General features: G+C 40.4%; 1 protein-coding gene across 1 annotated transcript in view; it reads left to right on the top strand.

Annotated features, from left to right (window-relative positions):
- Positions 1-25,491, top strand: part of slc24a2 (solute carrier family 24 member 2) — a 250,813-nt gene that overhangs the window by 125,624 nt on the left and 99,698 nt on the right. Inside the window, exon 3 of the mRNA XM_072281116.1 lies at positions 22,292-22,306. Within this exon, the coding sequence (XP_072137217.1) occupies positions 22,292-22,306 (15 nt within the window). The remainder of the gene's footprint in view (positions 1-22,291; positions 22,307-25,491) is intronic.

Genomic DNA, 25,491 nt, shown 5'->3' on the forward strand with positions numbered 1-25,491 from the left:
GCCATAAGAAGAACACAAACAGACTGAAATAAATAAATAAATATAATATTAATGCTAGATTGATATTGAAATTAAGTAGGTAACAGAGACGAACTTGCACAAATCTTTAAAAAATAATGATACAGGTTAAGGTAAGAGCAAAACCAAATCAAGTACTGGTTCATATCTAGATGGATGGAATTGCAAGTTGTAAGGCTATGCCGAACCTGTATTGTGGTCAGATCATAGGTGGGGTATGATGTAAAATATTATTTTAGCAAGTGCAGATTCTCCCATGCTTACGAATGCCTAGGCGTGGACAACTCATATGTACAAATGAATGTTTGAGAGACTGGTGGCATTGACTTCCTCTCCAAACCACACACCAACCTGACATCAATTTATTACTGTTGCTTTAATGCTGGGTTCAACTCTGGTTTTCTGCACCATCCAGCCCCCAAAGCACATTGAGAGTGTCTTTTTTCAGAAGGGCAACTACGGTTCGAGGTCGTGTTTTACCAGCACATGACTGAAAGTAATTAAGTGATAGAAAATTACCAGAATATAAAAGTAAGTTTGTAATATTGAGGCTTTATAAGGCACTGGTGAGGCCTCACTTGGAGTATTGTGAGCAGTTATGGGCCCCTTATCTAAGAAAGCATGTGATGATATTAGAGAGAGTTCAAATGAAGTTCACGAAAATGATTCCGGGATGGAAAGACTTATCATATGAGGAGTGTTTGACGGCTCTGGGCCTCTACTCACTGGAATTCAGAAGAATGAGGGGCGACCTCACTGAAACCCATCGAATGTTGAAAGGCCTCAATAAAGTGGATGTGGAGAGGAAGCTTTCTGTAACTGGGGAGTCTAATACCTGTGGGCACAGCCTCAGAATAGAGGGAGCTCCTTTTTGAGTGGAGATGAGGAGGAATTTCTTTAGCCGGAGAGTGGTGAATCTGTGGAATTCATTGCCACAAGTGGCTGTGGAGGCCAAGTCGCTGAATATATTCAAGGCAAAGCATGAAGGTATACAGGGAGAAAGCAGGAGACTGGGGCTGAGAGGGAAATGATGAGTCATGATGAAATCAGCCATGATGAAATGGCAGAGCAGATTCGATGGGCCAAATGGCCTAATTGTGCTCCTATATCTTATGGTCTAAAATAAGTGCTGGTCTTGCCAGCAAAATGCACTTCTTGTGAAATGAATATATCAAGTCAAGTCACTTTTATTGTCATTTCAGCCATAAGTGCTGGTACAGAACATAGTAAAAATGAGACAACGTTTTCTAGGACCATGGTGCTACATGAAACAATACAAAAACTACACTGAACTACATAAGAAAAAAAAAACTACACTAGACTACAGACCTATCCAGGACTGGATAAAGTGCACAAAACAATGCAGGCACTACAATAAATAATAATAAATAATAACAAGACAGTAGGCACAGTAAAGGACAGTAGGTTGGTGTCAGTCCAGGCTCTGGGTATTGAGGAGTCTGATGGCTTGGGGGAAGAAACTGTTACATAGTCTGGTCGTGAGAGCCCGAATGCTTCAGTGCCTTTTTCCAGATGGCAGGAGGGAGAAGAGTTTGTATGAGGGGTGCGTGGGGTCCTTCATAATGCTGTTTGCTTTGTGGATGCAGTGTATGGTGTAAATGTCTGTGATGGCGGGAAGAGAGAACCCGATGATCTTCTCAGCTGACCTCACTATCCACTGCAGAATTTTGTGATCTGAGATGGTGCAATTTCCGAACCAGGCAGTGATGCAGCTGCTCAGGATGCTCTCAGTGCAACCTCTGTAGAATGTGGTGAGGATGGGGGGTGGGATAAGATAGTGAGCAAGTAATCAAAGAACGTAGAAGTATCTTCTTTACCCAGAAATTGGTGATAATGTGGAACTTTCCAGCAAAGTGATGGAATAAATACTCTTACAACAGGAATTCTGCAGATGCTAGAAATTTAAGCAACACACATCAAAGTTTCTGGTGAACGCAGCAGGCCAGGCAGCATCTCGGCCTGAAACGTCGACTGAGTCCTGACGAACGGTCTCGGCCTGAAACGTCAACTGTACCTCTTCTTAGAGATGCTGCCTGGCCTGCTGCGTTCACCAGCAACTTTGATGTGTGTTGAATGAATACTCTTAGTGCATTAAGGAGAAAGCACATGAAGGAGAAGGAAATGCAGGATTATTTTGTAAAGTGGATGAAGGATTGAGAGGCTTGAGTAGAATACAAGCATCTGCTAAGATCAGTTGATTGAATGGCTGTATATGCAATGCAATATCCTCTCAATTTTTGTGATATAGAAAGTCATAGCTCTGTTCATTAAATCTTCTCAGCAGTCTGACACTAATGTGTATAATGATACTATTTGCGAGTCTACATCAGTGCAAATTTCATTGCCTGTTGGAAACAAAGGGTTCAATGAGAGCAACACCACTGAGGGAAATTCTCTTCTGATCTTAACACAAGTATGTTTTATGTCACCTGTGATACTACTTTCATTTAAAGATGTTATTAAAAATATTTGTGCTCTTACCTACTCCTATATCTCTCTCCTTCCTCGCTCTCCTTCATGCACATTCATACTTTTTCTCTTACCATTTCTGTTTCTCATCAAGCCCTGAGTGCGAAAGGGAACTTTCAAAGGAACTGCACTTCCACTCACTTTTATGACATTTTCATATCCAATCTAGTTACCCATAATTAGTTGGAAGGCAGTTTTTAAGTACAGTGTGAAAATTAAGCAGCTGCTCTGTTTTCTATCCAAATCCATGGATTAGATTTCAGCACTATTTCAGCAGTGCTTCTGATTGATTTTTCTAGTCATGATATATACTTGACCTTGATTCAAACTATTTTGCTGGTGACAAGTGTTGTACTTGACCTGTCTCAGAGAGTATTTATTTGATTATCTTCATTTTCAAAGTGCCTTTGAATATCTCTTCCAAGCTTGTGCGCCTCAGCAGTTGCGCTGAGAGAAATAATGGGATAGCTATTGATAGAATATGGAGAAATGAAAGAGTTTGTTTTGTTGTAGATATGGGTTGGCACCAAATGCTTTTAAGGTCTTTAAATCCATAAATATATTCAAAGCAAAGAAAGGCAGGCTTTTGCTCTACTGGGAAGTTGAGGAATTTGGGGAGCGGTCAGGAAAGTGCAGCTGAGTACAAGATGAAGTCACTATTATTTTGAATGGGCGAGCAGGTTCAAGGGATCATATGGCCTCCTCCAGCACTTGATTCAGAAAACCTCGCGTTGTATTGTCTGAGTGAGTAAGAAGTAGTAATAAGAGGATAGGAATGCAAACTTTCTCAGCTTTGTGTCCCTGGGGACAGCATTTTCAAACGTAGAACAGTACAACGCAGTGCAGGTTCATCAGTCCACGATGTTGTGCAGATTGACATAAACTTGCTCCACAATCAATCTCACCCTTCCTCCTGCATAGTCCATATCCTTCCATTTTTCTTACATCAACGTGCCTGTCTAAAATATCCTTAATTGTGTCAGCCACTACCACCACCCCTGGTAATGTGTTCTAGACACCTACACTCTGTGTGTAAAGAAAAAAACTACCTATGATATCTCCCCTAACCTTTCCTCCACTTACCTTATAAGTGGATGTCTTCTGATATTGGCTATTGGCTATTGCCACCCTGGGAAAACCTGCTGGCTGTGACTCTATTCACGCCTCTCAAGTCACCTCTCATCCTTCTTCACTCCTAAGAGAAAAGCACTAGCTCGCTCAGCCTTTCCTCATAAGGCATGCTCTCTAATCCAGGTAGCATCCTGGCAAGTTTCTTCCACATCCTTTCTAAAGCTTCTGTATCATTCTTACCATGAGGCCACCAGAACTGAACACAATACTTCAAATGTGGTCTGACCAAAGCTTTATTGAGTTGCAACATTACCTCATGGCTCTTGAACTCAATCCCCTGCCTAATGAAGACCAACATAGCATACACCATCTTAACCACCCTATCAACTTGCATAATTACTTTGAGGGATCTATGAACTTGGATCCCAGAATCCCTCTGTTCCTCCACACTGCTAAGAATCCTTGCTTGCACTCAGCCTTCAAATTCAATCTCCCACGTGTATCACTTCACACTTTCCTGGACTGAAATCCATCTGCCATTTCTCTGCCCAGCTCTACATCCTGTCTATATCCCATTTAACCCATGGCAAGTGTCTACACTATCCATAACACCACTAATCTTTGTGACATCTGCAACCTTACTAACCCACCATTCCATTTCCTTATTCAAGTCATGTATAAAAGTCACAAAAAGCAGGGGTCTCAAAACAGATTACTGTGGAACACTATTAGTTATGTGTTATGCTTTGGGCAAAACACTCTCCATCTACTACCATCTCCTGCCATCTGTGGGCAAATCAATTCCAAATCCATCCAGCCAAGTTTCTATGGATCCCATGTTTCATAACTTTCTAGATGAGTGCATCATGGTGAACCTTACTAAAATCCATGTACACCACATCCACTGCTCTATCTTACTTAATTAGTTTTGTCAGCTCCTCAAATCTCAGGCACCTCTGCACCTCTCAAAGCAATGTTGACTATCCCTAACAAGATTATGCTTCTCCATATGCTTGTAAATCCTGTCACTAAAAATCCTCTTCATTATATTCTCCACACTGGTGAATAATTCCCAGGATTATCTCTATTACCTTTCTTGAATAAGGAAGCAACATTTGCCATCCTCCAATCCTCGTGTATTACTCCTGTGGCCAGGGAGAAAACAAAGATCATTGCCCATAGCTCAGCAATCTTTTCCCTGATTTCTCATTGTTACCTGGGGTATATCCTGTTTAGTCTTCCAAAACTCCAACAGTGTCTGTTGCTCTAGCAGATTTTCTTTAAAAAAATGACTTTGCATTTTCTTAGGTGGGAAAGAAAAATACTGTACATGCATTGTAAGGCTTTGATCTAACTTGACTCTTGTCCAACTTATATAACTGTTGATGGTTTTCCATATGTTAATCACGCTGAACTAGGAAGTCTGCAGGCGGTTGGTAAATCTTATCAGATGAGGACTCCTTCATCCCTAATTTTTAGATGATAACTGGATAATGACCAACTGATCATGTAAGTAGGATTTGTGACCCTTGCATTCTCAAGGCAATATTTGTTGTTACATTGCTCTGCGAAGGCTCAGCAGTTGGGGAGTGGTTGAGGGTAGGTGGCAGAGCAATTTGATAATGGACTTCGAGAAATTAAAGGAACGTCATTGCCTGTTGTTTTTCTGCTGGAACTGCCAGTGAAGATGGCTGGCTTATGAGTGGTAGGGGTGGGGGAATGGCTATGCAATTGTGAGTGCCATCTGGTCTTTTGGTATCTGGGCCCAAATACAAAGTGGGCTCCACCCTTCACCAGTGTGACATGTATGAAGGCAGGTCCTGACTGAATATACTCTGCACACACTATCCTTCCCCCCCAGCTCCCAGTACCCACTCTTTCCAATTGATACACTTATGGGGCACTCACACCATTTGTCCATCCCTGAAAATGCACCTGTTTTCATTCATTCAAATGTGCCACGGGGAATCCACTTCGACAACTTCATCTTAACAGCCTAAAAAGGTCTTACAAATGACCGAATCTAGTAGGAGTGCCACCCAGTGTAATTCATAAAATAAAAGCAGAGCCTGGATAACAATCATAGTGAAACCACTGGAGACACAAGAAACTGCACAAGCTGGAGCCTGGAGCAAAATAAAACTAAATGCTAGAGAAACAAAAGCATTTTGTATGGATTTCCAGCATCTGCAGAATCTCTTGTTGGAGGAACTCTGTCATGAAAACTCATGTGATTTACTGGTGTTCTTCAGGGAAAGGAATCTGGAGTCCTCCTTACCCAGCCTGCCCATTATGTGACTCCAGATCCACTGATGTGGTTGACTCTTTGCTATTTGTTCAGTCCAGCAGTAAATAAGGATGCTAAGGTTACCAATGATGTCTCTATTCCTTGAACAAACACCATGTTGTTTCAAGTTCAATTGTCATTCAGCCATACACACAGCCAAATGAAACAGCATTCTTCTTGAACTTTATATTCCTTGAACAAATAAAAACAAACATCTGGTTGTTTCATGAAGTGATCTATTTGAATAGATTTCTGTAATCTTTAGGAGCTTACATTTCATTAAAATAGTGTTCTCTATGTAGCTTTATTATCTGACCAACATCTCTAACTGAATCAGAATCTGTTTTATCACTGACATATGTCGTGAAATTTTGTTGTTTTGCGGCCACAGTACAGTGCAAGACATAAAAATAGCTTTAATTTACAAAAATGTGCAAAAGACAAATGACGAAGAAGTGTTCATGGGTTCATGGATTGTTCTGAAATCTGATGGGAGAAGGGAAGAAACTATTCTTAAAACACCAATTGTGGGTCGTCAGGCTTGATGGTATTAATGCAAAAAGAGCTTGTCCCTTTGTTTTTATTGTTATTATGAGTTAAAGGTACTATTGTAGCCAGAAGTACAGGAAGTTCATGTGCTCGGATTTTGCAGGTGGGAACAAACACTGCAACCATCTAGCATTGCGTTGTTCATTTCTGTAAAAAGTAGTAAATGTGCTGTATTCAGGACTGGGATGTTTATAAATAGACATTCATGCTCGTAATGGACAATGTTTAAATCTCGCCTGCTTATTAATTAATATTTATAAATAGCAGCAATAATGTGTTTTAAAGTCTAGCAGTCACCAGCAAGATGAGAGGAAGATTGCATTGATCATAGCAGGTGCTAAAAGTACAGGAGGGTAAAAAGTGACATATTCCTGAGAGGATAATTAGAGAATTAATCTTTCCTTCCTATCATAACATGGAATGGATGTAAAGCAAAACTAATAAAGGAATCATTTTAAAAATGGGAAGTTGTTGAAGTGCAAAATTGTACTGGCTGTCCCAAAATGGCACAAAATGTAACTTGGCAAAAGGCAGACATTATTATTGAATTCAAGGCAGTTTTATCATATGAGAATGATCTTGGATGAATTAAAATGCTAATAAATTCAATTATTAATGCCTCCAAAAACCTGCATTTGGATCTTACTTTTAATCTAAAGATTCATACATGTATGCAACAAAATTGTGCATCTTTTCTAACTGACACTAGTTGTGTTTGGACAATTATTTAATTAAAAACAAGCAGCGTTAACGACAGTGGATGTACAGTCATTAACCCAGCCAGCTTCAAAGATTGTGCATAATTTCAACAAGAGATGTCAATTTGGCTTGACTCCAAAGTCAGTCTCAGTAATGCCTAATGCTAGTGATTTTACTGATAAAGCAAGTATTTAACACATACCAATATTTGAGCAGGCAAAACATGACTAACTAAAGTTAATTAAACTTGTATTAGGTGAAAGTGTGAACTGTAACTTTTACTGATTATTTGGGCATTTTTGGTGAGGGGTTATTGCAGCTTTGTATTTCGCTGATGGGGTAAAGCTACAGGAACTTAATATTAGTCAATAACATCAGACTAGGTGTTTTCATCTGTCTTAAATACTGTACAAAAAATACTAATATTAGCTTTAATGCAATGTGCTAAAGTACTGAATTCAGAAATTATTAGGCCTAGAAAGAGATATTAGGAAGGCTGGCCAAAAGACTGATGTAGACAGACTTCAGGAGGAAACAGAAATGGAGAGATTTACAGATGGAATTACCAATATTTAAGATTTGGATGGTTGAAGCCATAGTCTTCAATGGTTGGGCAAAAGGATGTGCTAATGGAAAATGGTGGAGGATGTCTGCTCCAAAGAGCTGAGTTCTCAGAAAATTTTGGAGCTGAAGCAAGGATGACACTCTAAATTGAGGATAGGAATTTGTAAATTGAGGTGGGGAGCAGAGGCAGGAAAATTGGACTTGGAGCAGCCAATGTAGTCTAGTATTGCAGGGGTGATGGGTTAGAAAGTCTCTCTGTAGGTTCGGATATGAGATCTTGGCATCATATGGAATGCAGAGACGGCAAATAGCATTGCACTGTGGCCAGAGGAGTGATGGAACCAGTGGTTAGGGGCAAGAATAAAAAAAATGACTGTCTTTCAAGTGTTTAGAAGGGGGAAAATGGCCTCATCACAGGCTGGCACGTTTGCAATATGAAAGGCTTTGGTAGTGCTCAAAGTACATCTGTTCTCTAGTACTGTCGCAAGCAAAGTTTCCTGACAAGACATATTCAAACAAATGATATAGGAGGTCAGTTGATTGAAAAACTCTGAAAATTAGAGTATGTTATAAATATTAACATGGTAGTCATTAAAGGTTGGTCACTTGAAACTTCAAAACTCCATTAAATTGAAAAAATCTGCCTGAGAGATCGCATTCCAAGAGAGATTCCAGTGATTCAATGTGGGAAACCGTGAAGAAGACCAAGGGAAAAACCAGAAGATGGCTATCCAACTCCCTCACTTATTCACCCTCTCAATCTCCCTCACTCATTCACCTTCTCAATCTCCCTCACTCGCTTGCCCATCTTACAGTTTCTGCAAGTTTGCAGCACACAATAGAAATAAAATGCATTCAATAAGTATAAATGGTTTAATTAAAGTGCAGTAATGCAATGGTGCACCACTCTCCTGCACTGAGTCTCGCTTTGAGTTTGAGTGTGGCTGAGACATTACGGCACAATAAATTCTGCAGATTCTGGAAATCCAGAGCAACACGCACAAAATGCTGTGGGATCTCAGCAGGTCAGGCACCATCTCTGGAAATGAATAAAGAGTCGATGTTTGGGGTTGAGACCCTTCTTGAGAACTAAAAAGTAAGGGGAAGAGGCTAGAATAAGAAGGTGTCGGGTGGGGGGGGGCGGGGGAGTACAAACTAAAAGGTGATGGGTGAAGCCAGATTGGGGTGGGGGAAATTAAACAAGGAGCTGAGAGGTGAAAGGTGGGAAAAGTAAAAGGCTGGAGAAGAAGGAATCTGATAGGGGAGTGGGTACCATGGGAGAAAAGGAAGGAGGAGGGGCACCTGGGGGGAGGTGATAGGCAGGTAAGGAGAAGAGACGAGGTAAGAGAGGAGCGGGAGTTGGGGAGGGAAAGAGAAGGGGTAAGACGTTACAGATATTAATGTTCGTGCCATTATGTCGGAGGCTACCCAGAAGGAATATGAAGTGCTGCCTCTCCATGCTTTGAGTGGCCCCATCATGGCAGTAGAGGAGGCCATGGACTAACATGTCTATGTGGAATTTGCAGATGGAGCAAAGGTACCCGACAAAGTGGCCTCCGACTTGTGTTGGGTCTCACCAAGTACAGGAAGCTCCATCAGGAGCACCAGATACAAGAGACATCATGCCATCCATTTTGATGCTATAGTTAAGTCATTTTTCATGAAACATTTTCTATTATTGTTACAATTATCAGAATAAGAATCAGAATCAGGTTTGTTATCACTGACGTGTGTTGCGAAATTTGCTGTTATATTTTTGTATATTTAGAGATACAGCACTGTAGCAGGTCCGTCCAGTCCATGCCACCCGATTACACTCCTGTGCCCAATCAACCTACTAACCCATACATCTCTGGAATGCGTGAGGAAACCAGAGGAAGCCAACGTGGTCATGGGGAGAATGTCCAAACTCCCTACAGACAGTGACAGAATTGAACTTGGGGTTGCTGGCACTGTGAAAATGTTCCACTAGCCACTATATTATCAAGTCACCCATTCCGAGGCAGCAGTATAGTGCAGTACATACAAATTACTATAAACTACAATAAGAATATATAAAAAGAGAGCAAAATAAAAAGTGAGGCAGTTATTGATAGGTTTATGGACCATTCAGAAATCTGACAGAGCCAAAGAAGCTGTTCCTAAAACATTCAGTGTGTGTCTTTTCAGGGTCGTGTACTTTCACATTGATGGCAAAACTGAGAGGAGGTCATGCACTGGATGGTGAGCATCCTTCATGAAGGATGCTTGCTTTCTTGAGGCATCGCCTACTGAAGCCATCCTCAATGGTGGGGAGGTTAGTGCCCATGAAGGAGCTGGCTGAGTTTACAACCCTCTGCAGCTTTTTCCGATCCTGTGATTTGCTCCCTCCATACCAGACGGTGATGCAACCAGTCAGAACATCTGGAGAATTGCAGGAGACATACCAAACCTCTCAAAATCCTGAAGAAATATAGCTGCTAGACTGCCTATGTCATAATTGCATCATTTTATTAGGTCCAATCTGAGAGGCTAAAGATGTCCTTGAACACTGCTGCCATTTGGTTGGCACAGGTATTCACCATCGGAACCTTACACCTAGCAAGGATTCGCCCTCACATCAGCCTCTGGATATCACAAGATCATCAGATGCTGCAAAGATTTGCACACCTCCCTTTCAAAGCATGCATAAAAGGTGTTCAACTTATTGGAGAGTGAAACACCATAGCCATTATGATGCTAGGAATCATAATATAGGAAGTAATATAGGTCTTATAGGAAGTAATAGCCTACAAACCCTGCTATGGTTATGGCTCGAACCACTCCGGAATAAAGGGAAAATGTGGCTTTCTGCAGTATTTCCCAGAGAAGGAAATGTACAGTCAACACCTAATGCTTTTCATTATGTGTGCCTGGAAATTGAACAGAAGAAACTGTGTGAAAGCAAGAGAAGAGCTAGATATGGTATAGTTGTAGCTTTTTTGATTCAGAGGAGGCTGAGTTTTTTGGTGGCCATTGTGCTAATTGGTTGAAGCTTGTGATGTGTCTGCTTTGATTGGTAAATGATTGCTTTAATTAATCCAGGCTCACAGACGATCATTCCTGCCAGTAAAACAAGAAAATTGACAACTACGTGCAGATTTTTGTCATGGAGCATTCTACTATATAATTTTTAAAAAGACTTGACCATTGAAATTCCTCAATATTTTGTTTTCTGCCTTATTTTAAAATGGTAATGCTGTTATGACACTGAAATCAATAAATTTAAATTGTACTTTTGGTGTGGTATCATTTTTGAGGTTAATCTATGGTTAGGAAAACATGGTTTAAATCAGTTCAAATGCTGACTACTTGCTTTGTCCTGCAAACAATATTAACCAAAGAAAAAAATTTCTCTTTGGAGCAGAATGATTCTTATCAGACTGGGCTATGTTCATGGGTTGTTTTCAGGAGAAAAGGGCTCTTATAATTTATCTTTGATCCTGTTTAGTGGGCCAGAGAGATTAAAAACTTTTTAGGAAATAACCAAAGCAAATAACTGGCAGAGCTAAATCTCAGCAATAAGTAATAAGCAGAAGCAGAATGATAGAGATGAGCTATTGACACTTCCAAATTTTAATGCACTACCACAACTATACTCTTCATGCAATTTGATACTGCGAAAGCATAGTTTTGTATAATGATTCTGCTTAATATAAACAGCGCATCCTTAAAGTAAATGTTTATACTGTATTGAGTTCAGAAGAGGTACAGAATTAATACACTGTCCTTCTGCTTCAAAGGTTTGACTTCAAATGCAAAGCTTTGATATCAGTTTAACACACACAAAATGCTGGAGGAACTCAGCAGGCCAGGCAGCATCTATGGAAAAAACACAGTCGACATTTTGGGCTGAAACCCTTCGGCAGGACTGGAGGAAAAAAGCTGAGGAGTAGATTTGAAAGGTGGGGGTGGGGAGAGAAACACCAGGCAATGTCAGTTTCTTGAGTTGAGGTTGGTCAGTAATATTTTTTTCCCTCTTAATACATGTTAACAGCCTATTACTATTTGATGTAAAGATAATAGTCATAGAGAAGTACAGCACAGAAACAGGCTCTTCACCCCATCTAGGTCATGCTGAACCATTTAAACTACTCTCTCCCATCAACCTACCATGGCCATCCATACCTGTACTATCTATGTACCTATCCAGACTTCTTTTAAATGTTTAAATCAAGCTTGCATGCAACATCTGAGCTGGCAGCTAATTCCACGCTCTCATGACCTTGAGTGAAGAAGTTTCCCCTCATGTTCCCCTTAACCTTCTCACCTCTCACCTTTAATCCATGACCTCTGGTTGTAGTCCCACTCAGAACCCGCTTGCATTTACCTTATCTACCCCTCATAATTTTGCATACGTCTATTAAATCTCCTCTCAATTTTCTACATTCTAAAGAATACAGTCCTAATGTTCTGATTGACTCCTGATAAGTTACAAAGTTGTGTGGAAACCTGACCTGGTGACCTTGGTTATTTATGGACCAAAATCAGACGCTGTTTCCTGGCTTCATTGTAGTCCAGTGGTAGTGCAATATGTTCATAGTTAATAGGTTTACATGGAAATAGTTTCTTAGCTAATATAGATCAAACAAGCATTCATGAAAGATTATCTTTTTTACCAAACCAATTCAAATGAATTGGATCAGATTTACACTACCAAAGTTATTAACCTGAAATGTAAGGTTGCAACAAATATTCTATTAACAGTTCAAGCAGAAATATAACTGTTGATGATTTGGGCCAAAACCTTGCATCAGGATTCTTTGCTGTGAACACATTGTTTGTTGCTGCTGATCCCAATATCTGCAATCTTTTGTGTCTCCAATAGCAAGTTACAAAACAGGCATTTGATTTAATCTTAATATGCCTCTTTTGCATTTTAGTGCTTCAGGGTAGATGGGTCCAGGTGGGTTTGGTGTGGGGGGAGGGTGCAAGATTGAAGGAGAAACAGCTAATCTATGTGATAAGTAGAAGCAAAAAGGCTACATGTTGGAATTAGCAAGGAAGGTGATAATGAGATCTAAGAGATGAAGGGCAGATGGAAGAAAATCATATGAGGTGGAACACAATGAAATGTGTGGTAGCAGGTGGGGAAAGGAGGATAAAAATGGGTGAAGGGGAGCTGGAGGGGTTGTGGGAAAGGAGACAGAAATGGGAGTTCCTGAGGAGGATTGGATGGAGATATAGGGGAGGGGAAGTGCAAGGAAGTGTACCAGAAGTAAGGTATGTAACCAAAGGGAATGAAGACTGAATTTTCCAGTTGGTTGTAGACTGCCCAGGTGGAATATGAGGTATTGTTCCTTCAGTCTTCATTGGGCCTCACCTTGGCTGTGGAGACAGCTAAAGGGAGACATGTCAGTTTGGGAAAGGGTATTGAAATGGCATACAATTGGGAGCTTGGGTGCCCACTGTGGACAGAGTACAGGTGCTTTGTAAATTGGCCACCTAATCTGCAGACTTGTGTTTTGAAAGTACTCCTGGCCCTGAGGAATTTCAAGCTGTAGTGGCTTGTACTAAATTAATGAATGCATGATAACATTCTCTCTTAACAGTTTATTACGTCATTTAAAATGTAAAGTTTTTGCTCTTGACTGGAATGCTGCCAGTTGATGAAAGGGTTGGTGATATGGATTATAAAGTGATATCAAATCTAGGCAGTAATGTACAAATCCAGCTTTTTGATATATTTACAAAATCACATATCTCTAAAGGATGTGTCAATGAGCAACAAACAGAAGAAATGTCAAATAATTATCTGCGAAGCATACCAATACAAGTTGTATGCTCAGTCGTGTGATTCTGCCTGTCAATGTGACGTTGGTGGATTGATTTAAAACATGGTTTGTGTATTAAAGCATCCTTTGAGAGTCACAGGCTTTTCTGCCAAGGTAATCCAGCATTTCCAGTTTAATAATTGTTCTTGACAGTAAGGGGATTATCCAGATGGTAGAATCTTGATTTTGCAAGTTAGCTTTAATTCTATTCTTAGTATATCCCGAGAAAATGTATAACATACTGAGCAGTTAAACAGACTTTGCCACTCTGTGATCATACAGTATGCTTCATTTAATTTTTGCTATCTTTCTCCTCAAGTCTTCAAGTGGGGTTTCCAAACTACAGAAAAGATTTGATCAAGCAAGAGAGGGTGCAGAATAGATTTGCAAGAAAGTTGCTGAAGGAACTGAGTTATAAAGAGAGACGAGATATGCTGGGACTGTTTTCACTGGAGTGAAGAAGGCTGATTGGCAATCTTTTAGAGCACGGGTTCCCCACCTTTTTTATACCATGAACCAATTAATACTAATGGACCAAGGCTCCATGGACCCCAGCTTGGGAACCCCTGTTATAGAGGTTTATAAAATCATGAGGGGCAAAGTTAAAATATATTGTCATTCTTTTCTCAGGGTTGGGGAAGGCAAAGGTTGAGAGGGCATAGGTTAAAGTTCAAACAGGAAAGATTTAAAGGGTACCTGACAAGTAAGATTATCACACAGGATGTGGTTGATATATGGAATAAATTGCCAGAGGAGGTGGTAGAGGCAGGTAAAATTACAATGTTTAAAAGGCTTTGGGGTAGGTATAGGAAAGTTTAAAGGAATATGATGCAAGCACAGGTAAATAGGCCTAGCTCGGCAAGGTACTTTGTCTGGTATGGATGAGTTGGGTGGAAGGACCTGTTTTCCATACTTAACAATAAAGTCACCTCTATTTACATGACTTGGGCCATCCAGGATGAAGGGGAAAATAAGTGGGTCTAAATAACCTGCTCCATTTTTTTGTGCTCTTATGTTGTTAATGACCTGTGATTTATGGTGTATCTAATAATTTTTGAGGCATTTAAAAAATGGAAGCAAATGCCTCCTGGAAGACTACTTGGCATTTTCATTCATGGTGAATTTACTGTGAAACAGTGTACTGAGAATGTCATTTTTTACAGGAACATGTATTTTCAAGGTCATAGGACTAAAATAAAACTTCTCATTTTTTAGAAGTATATCCAAATAAAACAGAGTTGCAGGGATGACAATAATTGTCATGTGCAAGGTACAGGGGCCTCAGGACTCGCATCACCAGGTTCAAGAGCAGTTATTAGCCCTCAATCATCAGGCCCTTGAATCAATGGGGATAACTTCACTCAACTTCACTTCATCATTGAAATACTCCCACAGCCTATGGACTCACTTTCAAGGACGCTTCATCTCATGTTCTTAATATTTATTGCTTCCTTATTGTATCTTTTCATTCTTTTTGTATTTGCACAGTTTGTGTCTTTTGCACACTGGTTGAACACCCAAGTTAGTCTTTCATTGATTCTATTATGGCTGATATTCTATTATGGATTTATTGAGTATGCCCACAAGAAAATGAATCACTGGGTTGTATATGGAGACATGCATGTACTTTGATAATCAATTTACTTTCAATAACAATTATTTTAATTTGCTTTTTGGCAAACGTATGCCATTCTAAAACAAGTTACTAATTGGATAAGTAACCACACAATCACCATTTCTTTTGTATACATGGGATGGGGTAATTTTACTCTTATATAATACTCTTATATATTCTATTATGGCTGATATTCTATTATGGATTTATTGAGTATGCCCACAAGAAAATGAATCACTGGGTTGTATATGGAGACATGCATGTACTTTGATAATTTAAACTACACTACAGATTTGATCTTGACATAATCCCCCTGGGTGTCCTGGGGTAGCACTATAAGCACCTTGTAGATTATGGTTATTGGATATAATGTTAAGACTGGAACTTGTTTGCTTTTCCAAAAGGTGCTTTGAAAATTAAACTGAAAACCAGGGAACTCTGGATTTCATCCTGACATCTTCCCTCCCAGGCTCTATCAAAGCATACAGACCAGCCATTGGCATAGTAACTGCCCATTGCTCAAAAGTAGTTCATTATGTATGAAGCACTTATGGGGGTTGGTAGATTATTGTAGGAAGTGGAATGCACTGTTTAACAAGCAGTTCTAAATTTTAAAGGTTTACATTTTTAACGGATGGTGAGAAAGCCAGGCACCTCATATCCTGGTTTGTTTGTCTGGATATGTCTAAACCTAGTCCCTAGCACCCCCTAAAACCCCACAATGTCCAGCAAATCATTGAGTTTGAGATGCCGCCAAATTTTCCTCCAGTTTTATTTCCCAGCATCCTATAATTCTCCCTTTATGATTCAAGATGTACTTGGAATTGTATATGTGGGTGTATGTGTTGTTGGGGGAGGATGAAGGGAATACTTCCGACCAGTGTTGAATCTCAATACAATATTCTGTCGGAACCACCAAGAAACCTTTGAACTTCATTAAAGCTCTTTTATTCCCATAAAATATCAGCAAAGCTGAGCTTGTCCATAATTCTATTTGAACTAAGGAGACCAAACTTTCAAAGTAACTAGAGAGCACATGGATTAAGCAACACGCACACAAAATGCTGAGGGACTCAGAAGGCCAGGCAGCAGTTATGGAAAAGAGTGCAGGCAAAGTTTCGGGCTGAGATCCTCCTTCAGGACTGGAAAGGAAAGGGACAGGTCAGAGTGAGAAGGTGGAGGGAGGGGAGGAAGAAGTTCAAGGTGGCAGGTGATTGGTGAAAAGTGGGAGAGAGGGAGGGGGTAAAGTAAAGAGCTGGGAAGTTGATTGGTGAAAGAAATAAAGGACTGGCGAAGGGGGAATCTGAAAGGAGAGGAAAGAAGACCATGGCAGAAAGGGAAGAGGAAGGTGATGGACATGTTAGGAGATGAGGTGAGAGAGGGAAACAGGAATGGGGAATGGTGAAGGTGGGGGTGGGGGCAGGGGCAATTATCGGAAGTTTGAGAGATCGATATTCATGCATCAGGTTGGAGGCTATCCAGACAGAATATAAGGTGTTGCTCTCCAACATGATTGTGGCCTCATCGCGATGGTAGAAAAGGCCATGGACTGACATGTCGGAATGGGAAGTGGAATTGAAATGGGTGGCTACAGGGAGATCCTGGCAGATGGAGCATAGGTGCTCGGTGAGGCGGTCTACCAATCTACGTAGGCTCTCACTGGTTATACAGGAGGCCACTCTGAGAGCACCGAATAGAGTAGATGACCCTAAAAGATTTACAGGTGAAGTGTCGTCTCACCCGGAGGGACTGTTTAGAACCCTGAATGGTAATGCAGGAGGAGATGTAGGAGCAGGTGTGACACTTGTTCCGCTTGCAAAGATAAGTACCAGGAGGGAGATCAGTGGGGAGAGGCAAGTAGACAAAGGAGTTGCATGAGGAGTGACCACTGCAGAAAGTGACTTCCCAGCTCCCCTCCCCCTCTTCCAGTTTCACCTATCACCTGCCACCTTGTAGTTCGTCCTCCCATCCCACCATCTTCTTACTCTGACTTCTCTGCTTCCTTTCCAGTCCCAAAGAAGTTTCTCGGCCTGAAACGTTGACTGTTTACTCTTTTCCATAGATGCTGCCTGGCCTACTGAGTTCCTCCAGCATTTTCTGTCTGTTGCTTACAGCATTTGCAGATTTTCTCATGTATATGAGGATTAAGGATGGGTTTAACAGTTCAAAAGTGAATACAGTGTACTCCCACAATACAACAGTTCAGGCATCAAAAATTCACCCTTATGGAATTCACAAACCGCTATTAAAAACTTTAAGATATAGAAGAAAACTGAACAAAGTAATGGGGCTCATTACTGTTGAGAAGTTTCCTGTAAGGAAACATATCCAACTTATAACATGGGATTCAATGGGGAAAAAAAGTAAAACAGTGATGCACATAGTTTTCTAAGAACACAACCCTAAAGAAATGCAGGTGTATATTATATACTTAGGTTTTTCTTTGGCGTTTAATATTTGGTGCTATTTGTGATTAAACTCACAAGTTGATTACCTTCCTCCCCTCTTACTCTGTACTGGCAGTGGACCAGAAAGCATCCAGGGGTAGTGATGCAGAACCACTGGATGTTAGCTCAGTGCAATAATACTGTGTCCATGATGCTGTCTACTGTCTTCTGTCAGTTTTCTTAACGGGGGAGCAAATCCCCAGATGTTTGTGAGAAAGACTTTGCATAGTAAACTGGGCTGCAACTGTCTTTAGACTTTGCCAACACCATTGCTGAAGTTAACATCAAATGATCTTTCCAGTGTTAACCTTGTTATACTCTGTAGAGATTTCTAAATCCAATGGATTGCCTTGCGACACCACTTAAGAGCATAAAAACTGTTGCTTTGATTTTGGAGTGAGGTCAGGATAGATGGAGATGGCATCTTTCTTTCTCTGAAGGACATTAGTGAACCAGATAGGTACTTTCTGGCAATGATGTAGTAACATAGTCACTATTTCTGCCAAAGTACTTCATTCATAATTAAATAATTAACTAAGATCCATAGCGACTATGATGGGATTTGCAGTTTTGCTCAATCATTTATCAATGCAGACTTGGATGATTGCCCAAATAACATAAACAACTGTTCCATGATTCTGTTCACCATGTTAATCTTCATGAACTTTTTCTTTGTGTCACCTTCCAAGAGGTATTTATAATATGGATGCAACAGCACCATGGAGACAGTCCCTTGATATTCGCCTCAGACCATCAAAGCACCTTTTGATTTGCCATGTGAGGCACCCTATGGTAACTTGCCATTGTATAAAAATGTGTACTATCTTAAAGCACAGTGCACATGCTTTAGTTCTTAAAGCAGAACTCTACGATCAATTTTATACCGTAGGAATTGGTTTGTACTTGACAAAACATGTTACAGAATGGATCCTTGCTCCCAACAGATAAAAGGCTGAGCTCATCATGTGGTGAAAGAGCTTTGATTTACACACAGCCTATGGTCAGGAATGCACAGCCAAAGAGTTGATGAAAGCAGGTTTAATAACAACTTTTGAAATGGAATTACATACATATTTGATTGCAAGGCCTTAGAGGAAAAGAGTGGGAAATAACTGGATAGCTCTTTTAAAGAGCTAGTATTGACAAAATGGATTAAATTATCTCTTTTTGCTCTAAAATTCTATGATTAATATTCAACTTCAAAGTGGAGGGTTTGTCCTACTGTGTGAACTTCAGCTTTAACAGGCACTGAGAGCAGACTGAGGTGACTGTGGCTGGGGCCAGCTCTGGTGCAGTGATGCCTGGCTGAGTGTCTTTCATAAAACTTCACTTCTGAATGCTATTTGCTTACTTTAAATTGTTTGCATATTGTTTTTTTCTCTCTGCACTTTGGACGTTTGATGGTTCTTTTTTAGTGGGTTCTTTCGGGGTTTCTTTGTTTCGTGGCTGCCTGTAAGGAGACAAATTTCAAGGTTGTATAATGTATACGTACGTTGTACTTTGAACTGTGGATTGGCTGGCTATTCTACCTCTCTGTGGAGTCAATGACTAGAAAATTAGATATGTATCAAAGGTTCCTTATCTGCAGTACTTCTTCTTTGACCTGTCAAAGTTTATTTATGCCACAGTTTCCTGATTCATTCACAAAACACAACCTTTACCTTGTAAAATATTTTCTGAAATATCCCTAAATACAGAAACCCTCCAGGGCCAAATCAGAAACTCCTCCCTGACTCAGTCGAGTGATCAAAACTAGCTGAAAAGATGACCCTGCAGTTCTTTGGTTTTGCTGTAAAGGATGATGACTGTTCCAGGGGGAAATGGACCATGCACTCTGGCGTTGGATAACAGACAGTAAGAGTCAATCAAATTGGTGACATCTGGGTTCGGTTTTTGATAGAATCCAACTTTTACTGAAATTTCAAAATACTTCGAGGTTTCTTCTAAAAGTAAATTTAAATTCTAAAACTTGCAAGTTGAAACTTGAGTTCATGCTCATTTTCATGTTCATAGCCCATGCCTCGAAGTTACTAGTGCGGTAAATAACCACTAACTGTTGTACCAAGTGTAATCAGAATATGGGTACTGATGCGTAAACACAACACATTGTCTGTCCCTGTGTATATATTTTATCTTGAAATAAAATTGAGTGCAGGTGGAATAGATTTTCCCAGTGTGGGAGCCATGTCATTGCCAATGCAGTTGATTTTTCCATCCGTTTTTTTCCAATCAGCTGACAGCTGCAAAAACGTCCTACTGCAGGTGGATCATTAAATGTTTGTCAATACCTAACTATTTCAGGTGTTCAGGGACCAGATTTTTTTTAAAGACCATGAATAAGCATCACTATAATCCCAAAAAGTATTGATCAAATGTGTGACTTGACAATAAGATTGAGATTAGTTTCATTCTTGCTTTCTGTATACTGTACAAGCTGCTCCTTTCTCGAACTGAGAATAGGGAACTGAAAAGCATGTACGTGTTATTATATTATTCACAGACCAATATTTAACTGCATTTCAGTCCCAGTTATTTGCAACTGCAGTTGTTCTGTTAAGGATATTTTTATTTTAAATTCTTATTCTTTTTTATTAATTTACTGCCCAGGCCGGCTGGTGGTGCAGTGAGATCGGCGCCGGACTCCGGAGCGAAGGTTCCCGAGTTCAAATCTAGGTCAGGCCACCCCCGAGCACGCTTTCCATCTGTGCCGAGTTGAGTGTCGAGCTAGCCACTCGGCCTTGTAAAAAATACAAGGGTCGAGTCAGGAATGTTCATAACATGACCTGGTTAATCCTGACACCACGTGCCAGACAAGAATGGCTGAATGTTTGGTACGACATGCTTATATAAAAAAAAATTACTGCCTGTTACACTGCTGGCATTTAGGGCAGCAATGAAGGTCCTCCACTACTGTCAAGCAAGTCCCAAGTGGAGACTCAGGAATACCATCGCACACAGATGTAGATGGATTCTTCATTGCTATTCCTGTAATGATTTTGTTTGACCAGTCAATGTTGTTAACCCTGAGCTGAACCCCCGAACCTGGATGACCGGTGGACTGACCACGCTTGGTCTGGCCTCTACCCTTTGACCTGCTTACCGTGGGTGACCCTACCAAGAGCCAGAACATAAAGCCCTGACTCTAGCCGACATAGTCCTCTGGGTCATTGAGGCACACAAGCCTCCAAACCACGACGAGGTTGTGGTCCTCTTGGAGGTAACATTCATTTGATTTAAGTATAATAGTTTCACAAGGATTCAACAACCATATATTGAAAAGTTGACCTTTATCCTTTCCCACATTTTGTTTAACTTCCATTTTCCTATCATCATTTTGACTCCTAATCTTCTTTAATCTTTCAATGTGAAAAACCAAGAATTTAATCTATTTTGGAGTAGCTAGATTTATAATGAAATTGGATTCGAGTGGAAAAGATGAAGTGACAAAATGAAGACCACAGGAAAGGAGTCATTCAGGGACAATCTGAGGCACAAAGTTAGAGAAAAGAACTACAGTCAATAAATTACATTGAGTTGTACTTTAGGAGCTAATCAATTCCCCCTCATAATTTGCCTCCATCTGGCTCTGCTCAGAAACTGACAAATAAACCTCGATTGAATTGTTCACAAATTGCACTGGTAATTGCACCTACATGCACTCTGCGAAAAAGGTGATTATTGTCTTTGACAACTCAAACCTTCCTCGATAAATTATGCAACTTCCTTTCGATAAGTGACAATAATGGTAGCACTCAGTTTAAAAGAAACTAAATTTAAGATTATATATGTCTACAGCTGAGGGGAGGGATCACATGAAGATGATACACATGTATAAAACATATATGAGCTGCAGATCATCTTCCTCCATAAGATGCCTTTTTTGCTTTTCTGAAGGTGTAGCAACAATCCTTCCTATGGATACACAAAGTAATCACTAGTTAAGAGAAATCTGCAATAATATAATTAAGTTATAGTTTCACACAGTCTTTGCAAACAGGTAGACTTGATTTTTTTTTTAAAGTGCAGCAAGGCAGCAGAGAGTAAAATTTACCCTTCTGGCTGACATAAAGCAGCCCTGTAATTTGAATTTGCAACACAGCCTATCTTTTCTTCCTCTGTTGAACCAATTGATACATGATTTTGCCATTAGCCATTAGACTTGTTCTTCTGTAATAGTAGCTCCTCTCAGCCTGAACTCAAGTCAGACTGAAAGGAGGACATGAACATTCTTTTGTCAGTGTCTTCTCCCACACCGTTTAGTAATGAATAGCAGAATTGAATCCTGAGAGGGTAATGAAGATTTTTGTTCATCTTACAAGGCATACAGTAAGTCAGGATCATAATGAAATGCTCTTCTTGCTTGGGTGAACGCAGTACCATTAACTTTTGATAAGCTCATCACCAAGATAAAGCAATCTCTTAATCGGTATCCTGTCAACCACCCTAACCATTCACTCCTTCCACCACTGTGACTGCAATGGCATTGAAGAGTGAAATGACAGGAAAGTGACTCCCAAGATTATTTTTAATTTAGTTTGCACTAGTTTTTTAAGTTTTGCACTTTTATCATGCAAAGAGCAGCAGTTGGAAGAGAAGCATAAAAACAAAAGATTCTGCAGACGCTAGAAGTCAAGAGGAACATGCACAAAATGCTGAAGGAACTTAGTAAGTCAAGCAGCATCTGTGGAGGGGAATAAACAGTTGACATTTTGGGCCGTGGCCCTTCATCCGGACTGAAAAAGAAGGGGGAAGGAGCTAGACTCCTTCCTTTCCAGTCTTAATGAAGGATCTCAGCAAGAGTTTATTCTCCTCCATAGAAGCTGCCTGACTTGCTGAGGTCCTCCAGCATTTTGTGTTGAGATGGAAAAGATAACTTAGAACCATTAGTGAACAGGGCATCTGTGATTGTATTTACTGGAACTTCAATTAATCTAATTCTCTGTGGATAACTTTGGCAGAAAGGACCAGTTATGGTGCTACTTTGTTCCCTCTTCCCCAGCTCGTCCTCTTCCTCTTCTATTTTCATGTCAGTTCTTCTCATATATTTGGTGATAAGACCAAAGACCTCATGCTGGAAAGTTTGTGCAAGACTACTTGAGCTTTGAAAACTACTCTCAACAGTCTGTGCAGCATTGTTTCAGCAAGCCAGTCACTTGCATTATTGTATATTTTATGGGAGTTTTTCTTCCACTGAATGCCTACTACCCATGTTTGCACATGGAATCTTAGTCACATCATCAGAATTTATCAACGTTATCAACTAGTTACACTTCAGTTTGCCACAATGGCTAACAGCAGATTGGCACTGAACGTACACACTACAATTCTAGCTGGGTTATAGGCTGATATGATTCCTTTGTGCTTGTGGTACATTTCAGGCAGGTTATGTGGCAAGTCTTAACCAGTTCCCAACTTTACCAACTTTACCAACTTTTTAAAATGTTATAAAGCAGCAGACACTTACAGAATAAAGGCTGTAATGAGAAGAAATTAATCAGCAAATCAAAACATTGACAATGAGCGATTAAAATGCACTAATGTGGCAAAGTGCATAATAAAGAATGACAAGACCTTGTGAAGTGTAGAAAATTAGAGATGTGTGAGAGGTCTTGGCGAGATGCTGGTGAGTGGAGGAAGGGACGTGGCTAGGATCTCAAGCATTGGATGGGAATATGGGGCTTGCGGTTAATGTCACAATAGATTGCTCGAATGGCGTGGGGTTCAGAGAGTGAGGACTCTAGGATACAAGGAAGAGCCTCAGAGCTTTTGACTTAAAATGAACCCACCAGGAACTAGATTCCAGCATTAAAACCATAGACTGGAACCTGCCTTTATATTGTGCTGCATCAGGCCTTGCATTCTGTAAATTTTACAGAAGGGGCAAATAGCATTCATATGGATATGACTGCAAATGTTTAGTTGCACTCACATGCATTGGTCCAACAGATTATCAGAAGAAAAATTATGCACTTCATAAATCACACAAATCCAAAGAACTTTTAAAGCGTACATTAGCACTGCACCAGATGAAATGTTTCTAACTCAAAAGGACCTTTAAGTGAAGGTTGTTCATTTATTTTGTTTCCTTTGGCAGGTGTTCACAAATGAGTTTTTAAACAAACTTGCAGCTTTCATTTGAAGATTATCAGTCAATAATTGCTCCTAAGCTGCAGACAGCTCCAAGTACCTGCTTCGGTGTCCCACTTTAATCCATGTTGTAAGTTATTATTTATTTGCCAGTGCACATTAGATTCTGATATTATTATCACCACTGATCCTGCAGAAATACCTTACGGTGCACCTCTCAACACAGAATCGTTCTTTTGTTGTTGAAAATACAAGCTTGTGTCTCTGAAGGGCACACTTTTAACAAAATTTCAAGATATAATAACAAAAGATCGCATGAATGAACTACAACAATTGTTCATCCCAGTTTGGCAAAAGAATAAACCAGGGAAGGTAGTGCACCCGTGGCTGACAAGGGAAATTAGGGATAGTATCAATTCCAAAGAAGAAACATACAAATTAGCCAGAAAAAGCAGCTCACCTGAGGACTGGGAGAAATTCAGAGTCTAGCAGAGGAGGACAAAGGGCTTAATTAGGAAAGGGAAAAGAGATTATGAGAGAAAACTGGCAGGGAACATAAAAACTGACTGTAAAAGCTTTTATAGATATGTGAAAAGAAAAAGATTGGTTAAGACAAATGTAGGTCCCTTACAGACAGAAACAGGTGAATTGATTATGGGGAACAAGGACATGGCAGACCAATTGAATAACTACTTTGGTTCTGTCTTCACTAAGGAGGATATAAATAATCTTCCGGAAATAGTAGGAGACAGAGGGTCTAGTGAGATGGAGGAACTGAGGGAAATACATGTTAGTAGGGAAGTGGTGTTAGGTAAATTGAAGGGATTAAAGGCAGATAAATCCCCAGGGCCAGATGGTCTGCATCCCAGAGTGCTTAAGGAAATAGCCCAAGAAATAGTGGATGCATTAGTGATAATTTTTCAAAACTCTTTAGATTCTGGACTAGTTCCTGAGGATTGGAGGGTGGCTAATTAAACCCCGCTTTTTAAAAAAGGAGGGAGAGAGAAACCAGGGAATTATAGACATTTTAATTCCACATCCCATTCCCATTCTGACATGTCTATCCACGGCCTCCTCTACTGTAAAGATGAAGCCACACTCAGGTTGGAGGAACAACACCTTATATTCCGTCTGGGTAGCCTCCAACCTGATGGCATGAACATCGACTTCTCTAACTTCCGCTAGGCCCCACCTCCCCCTCGTACCCCATCTGTTACTTATTTTTATGCACACATTCTTTCTCTCACTCTCCTTTTTCTCCCTCTGTCCCTCTGAATATACCTCTTGCCCATCCTCTGGGCCCCCCCCCTTGTCTTTCTTCCCGGACCTCCTGTCCCATGATCCTCTCATATCCCCTTTTGCCAATCACCTGTCCAGCTCTTGGCTCCATCCCTCCCCCTCCTGTCTTCTCCTATCATTTTGGATCTCCCCCTCCCCCTCCAACTTTCAAATCTCTTACTCACTCTTCCTTCAGTTAGTCCTGACGAGGGGTCTCGGCCTGAAACGTCGACTGCACCTCTTCCTACAGATGCTGCCTGGCCTGCTGCGTTCACCAGCAACTTTGATGTGTGTTGCTTGAATTTCCAGTATCTGCAGAATTCCTGTTGTTTGAATTATAGACCGGTTAGCCTGACATTGGTGGTGGGGAAAATGCTAGAGTCAGTTATCAAAGATGTGATAACAGCATATTTGGAAAGCGGTGAAATCATCAGACAAAGTCAGCATGGATTTGTGAAAGGAAAATCATGTCTGACGAATCTCATAGAATTTTTTGAGGATGTAACTAGTAGAGTGGATAGGGGAGAACCAGTGGATGTGGTATATTTGGATTTTCAAAAGGCTTTTGATAAGGTCCCACACAGGAGATTAGCG

This window comes from Mobula birostris, chromosome 17 (genome assembly GCF_030028105.1).
Source record: "Mobula birostris isolate sMobBir1 chromosome 17, sMobBir1.hap1, whole genome shotgun sequence".
Taxonomy (NCBI): domain Eukaryota; kingdom Metazoa; phylum Chordata; class Chondrichthyes; order Myliobatiformes; family Myliobatidae; genus Mobula; species Mobula birostris.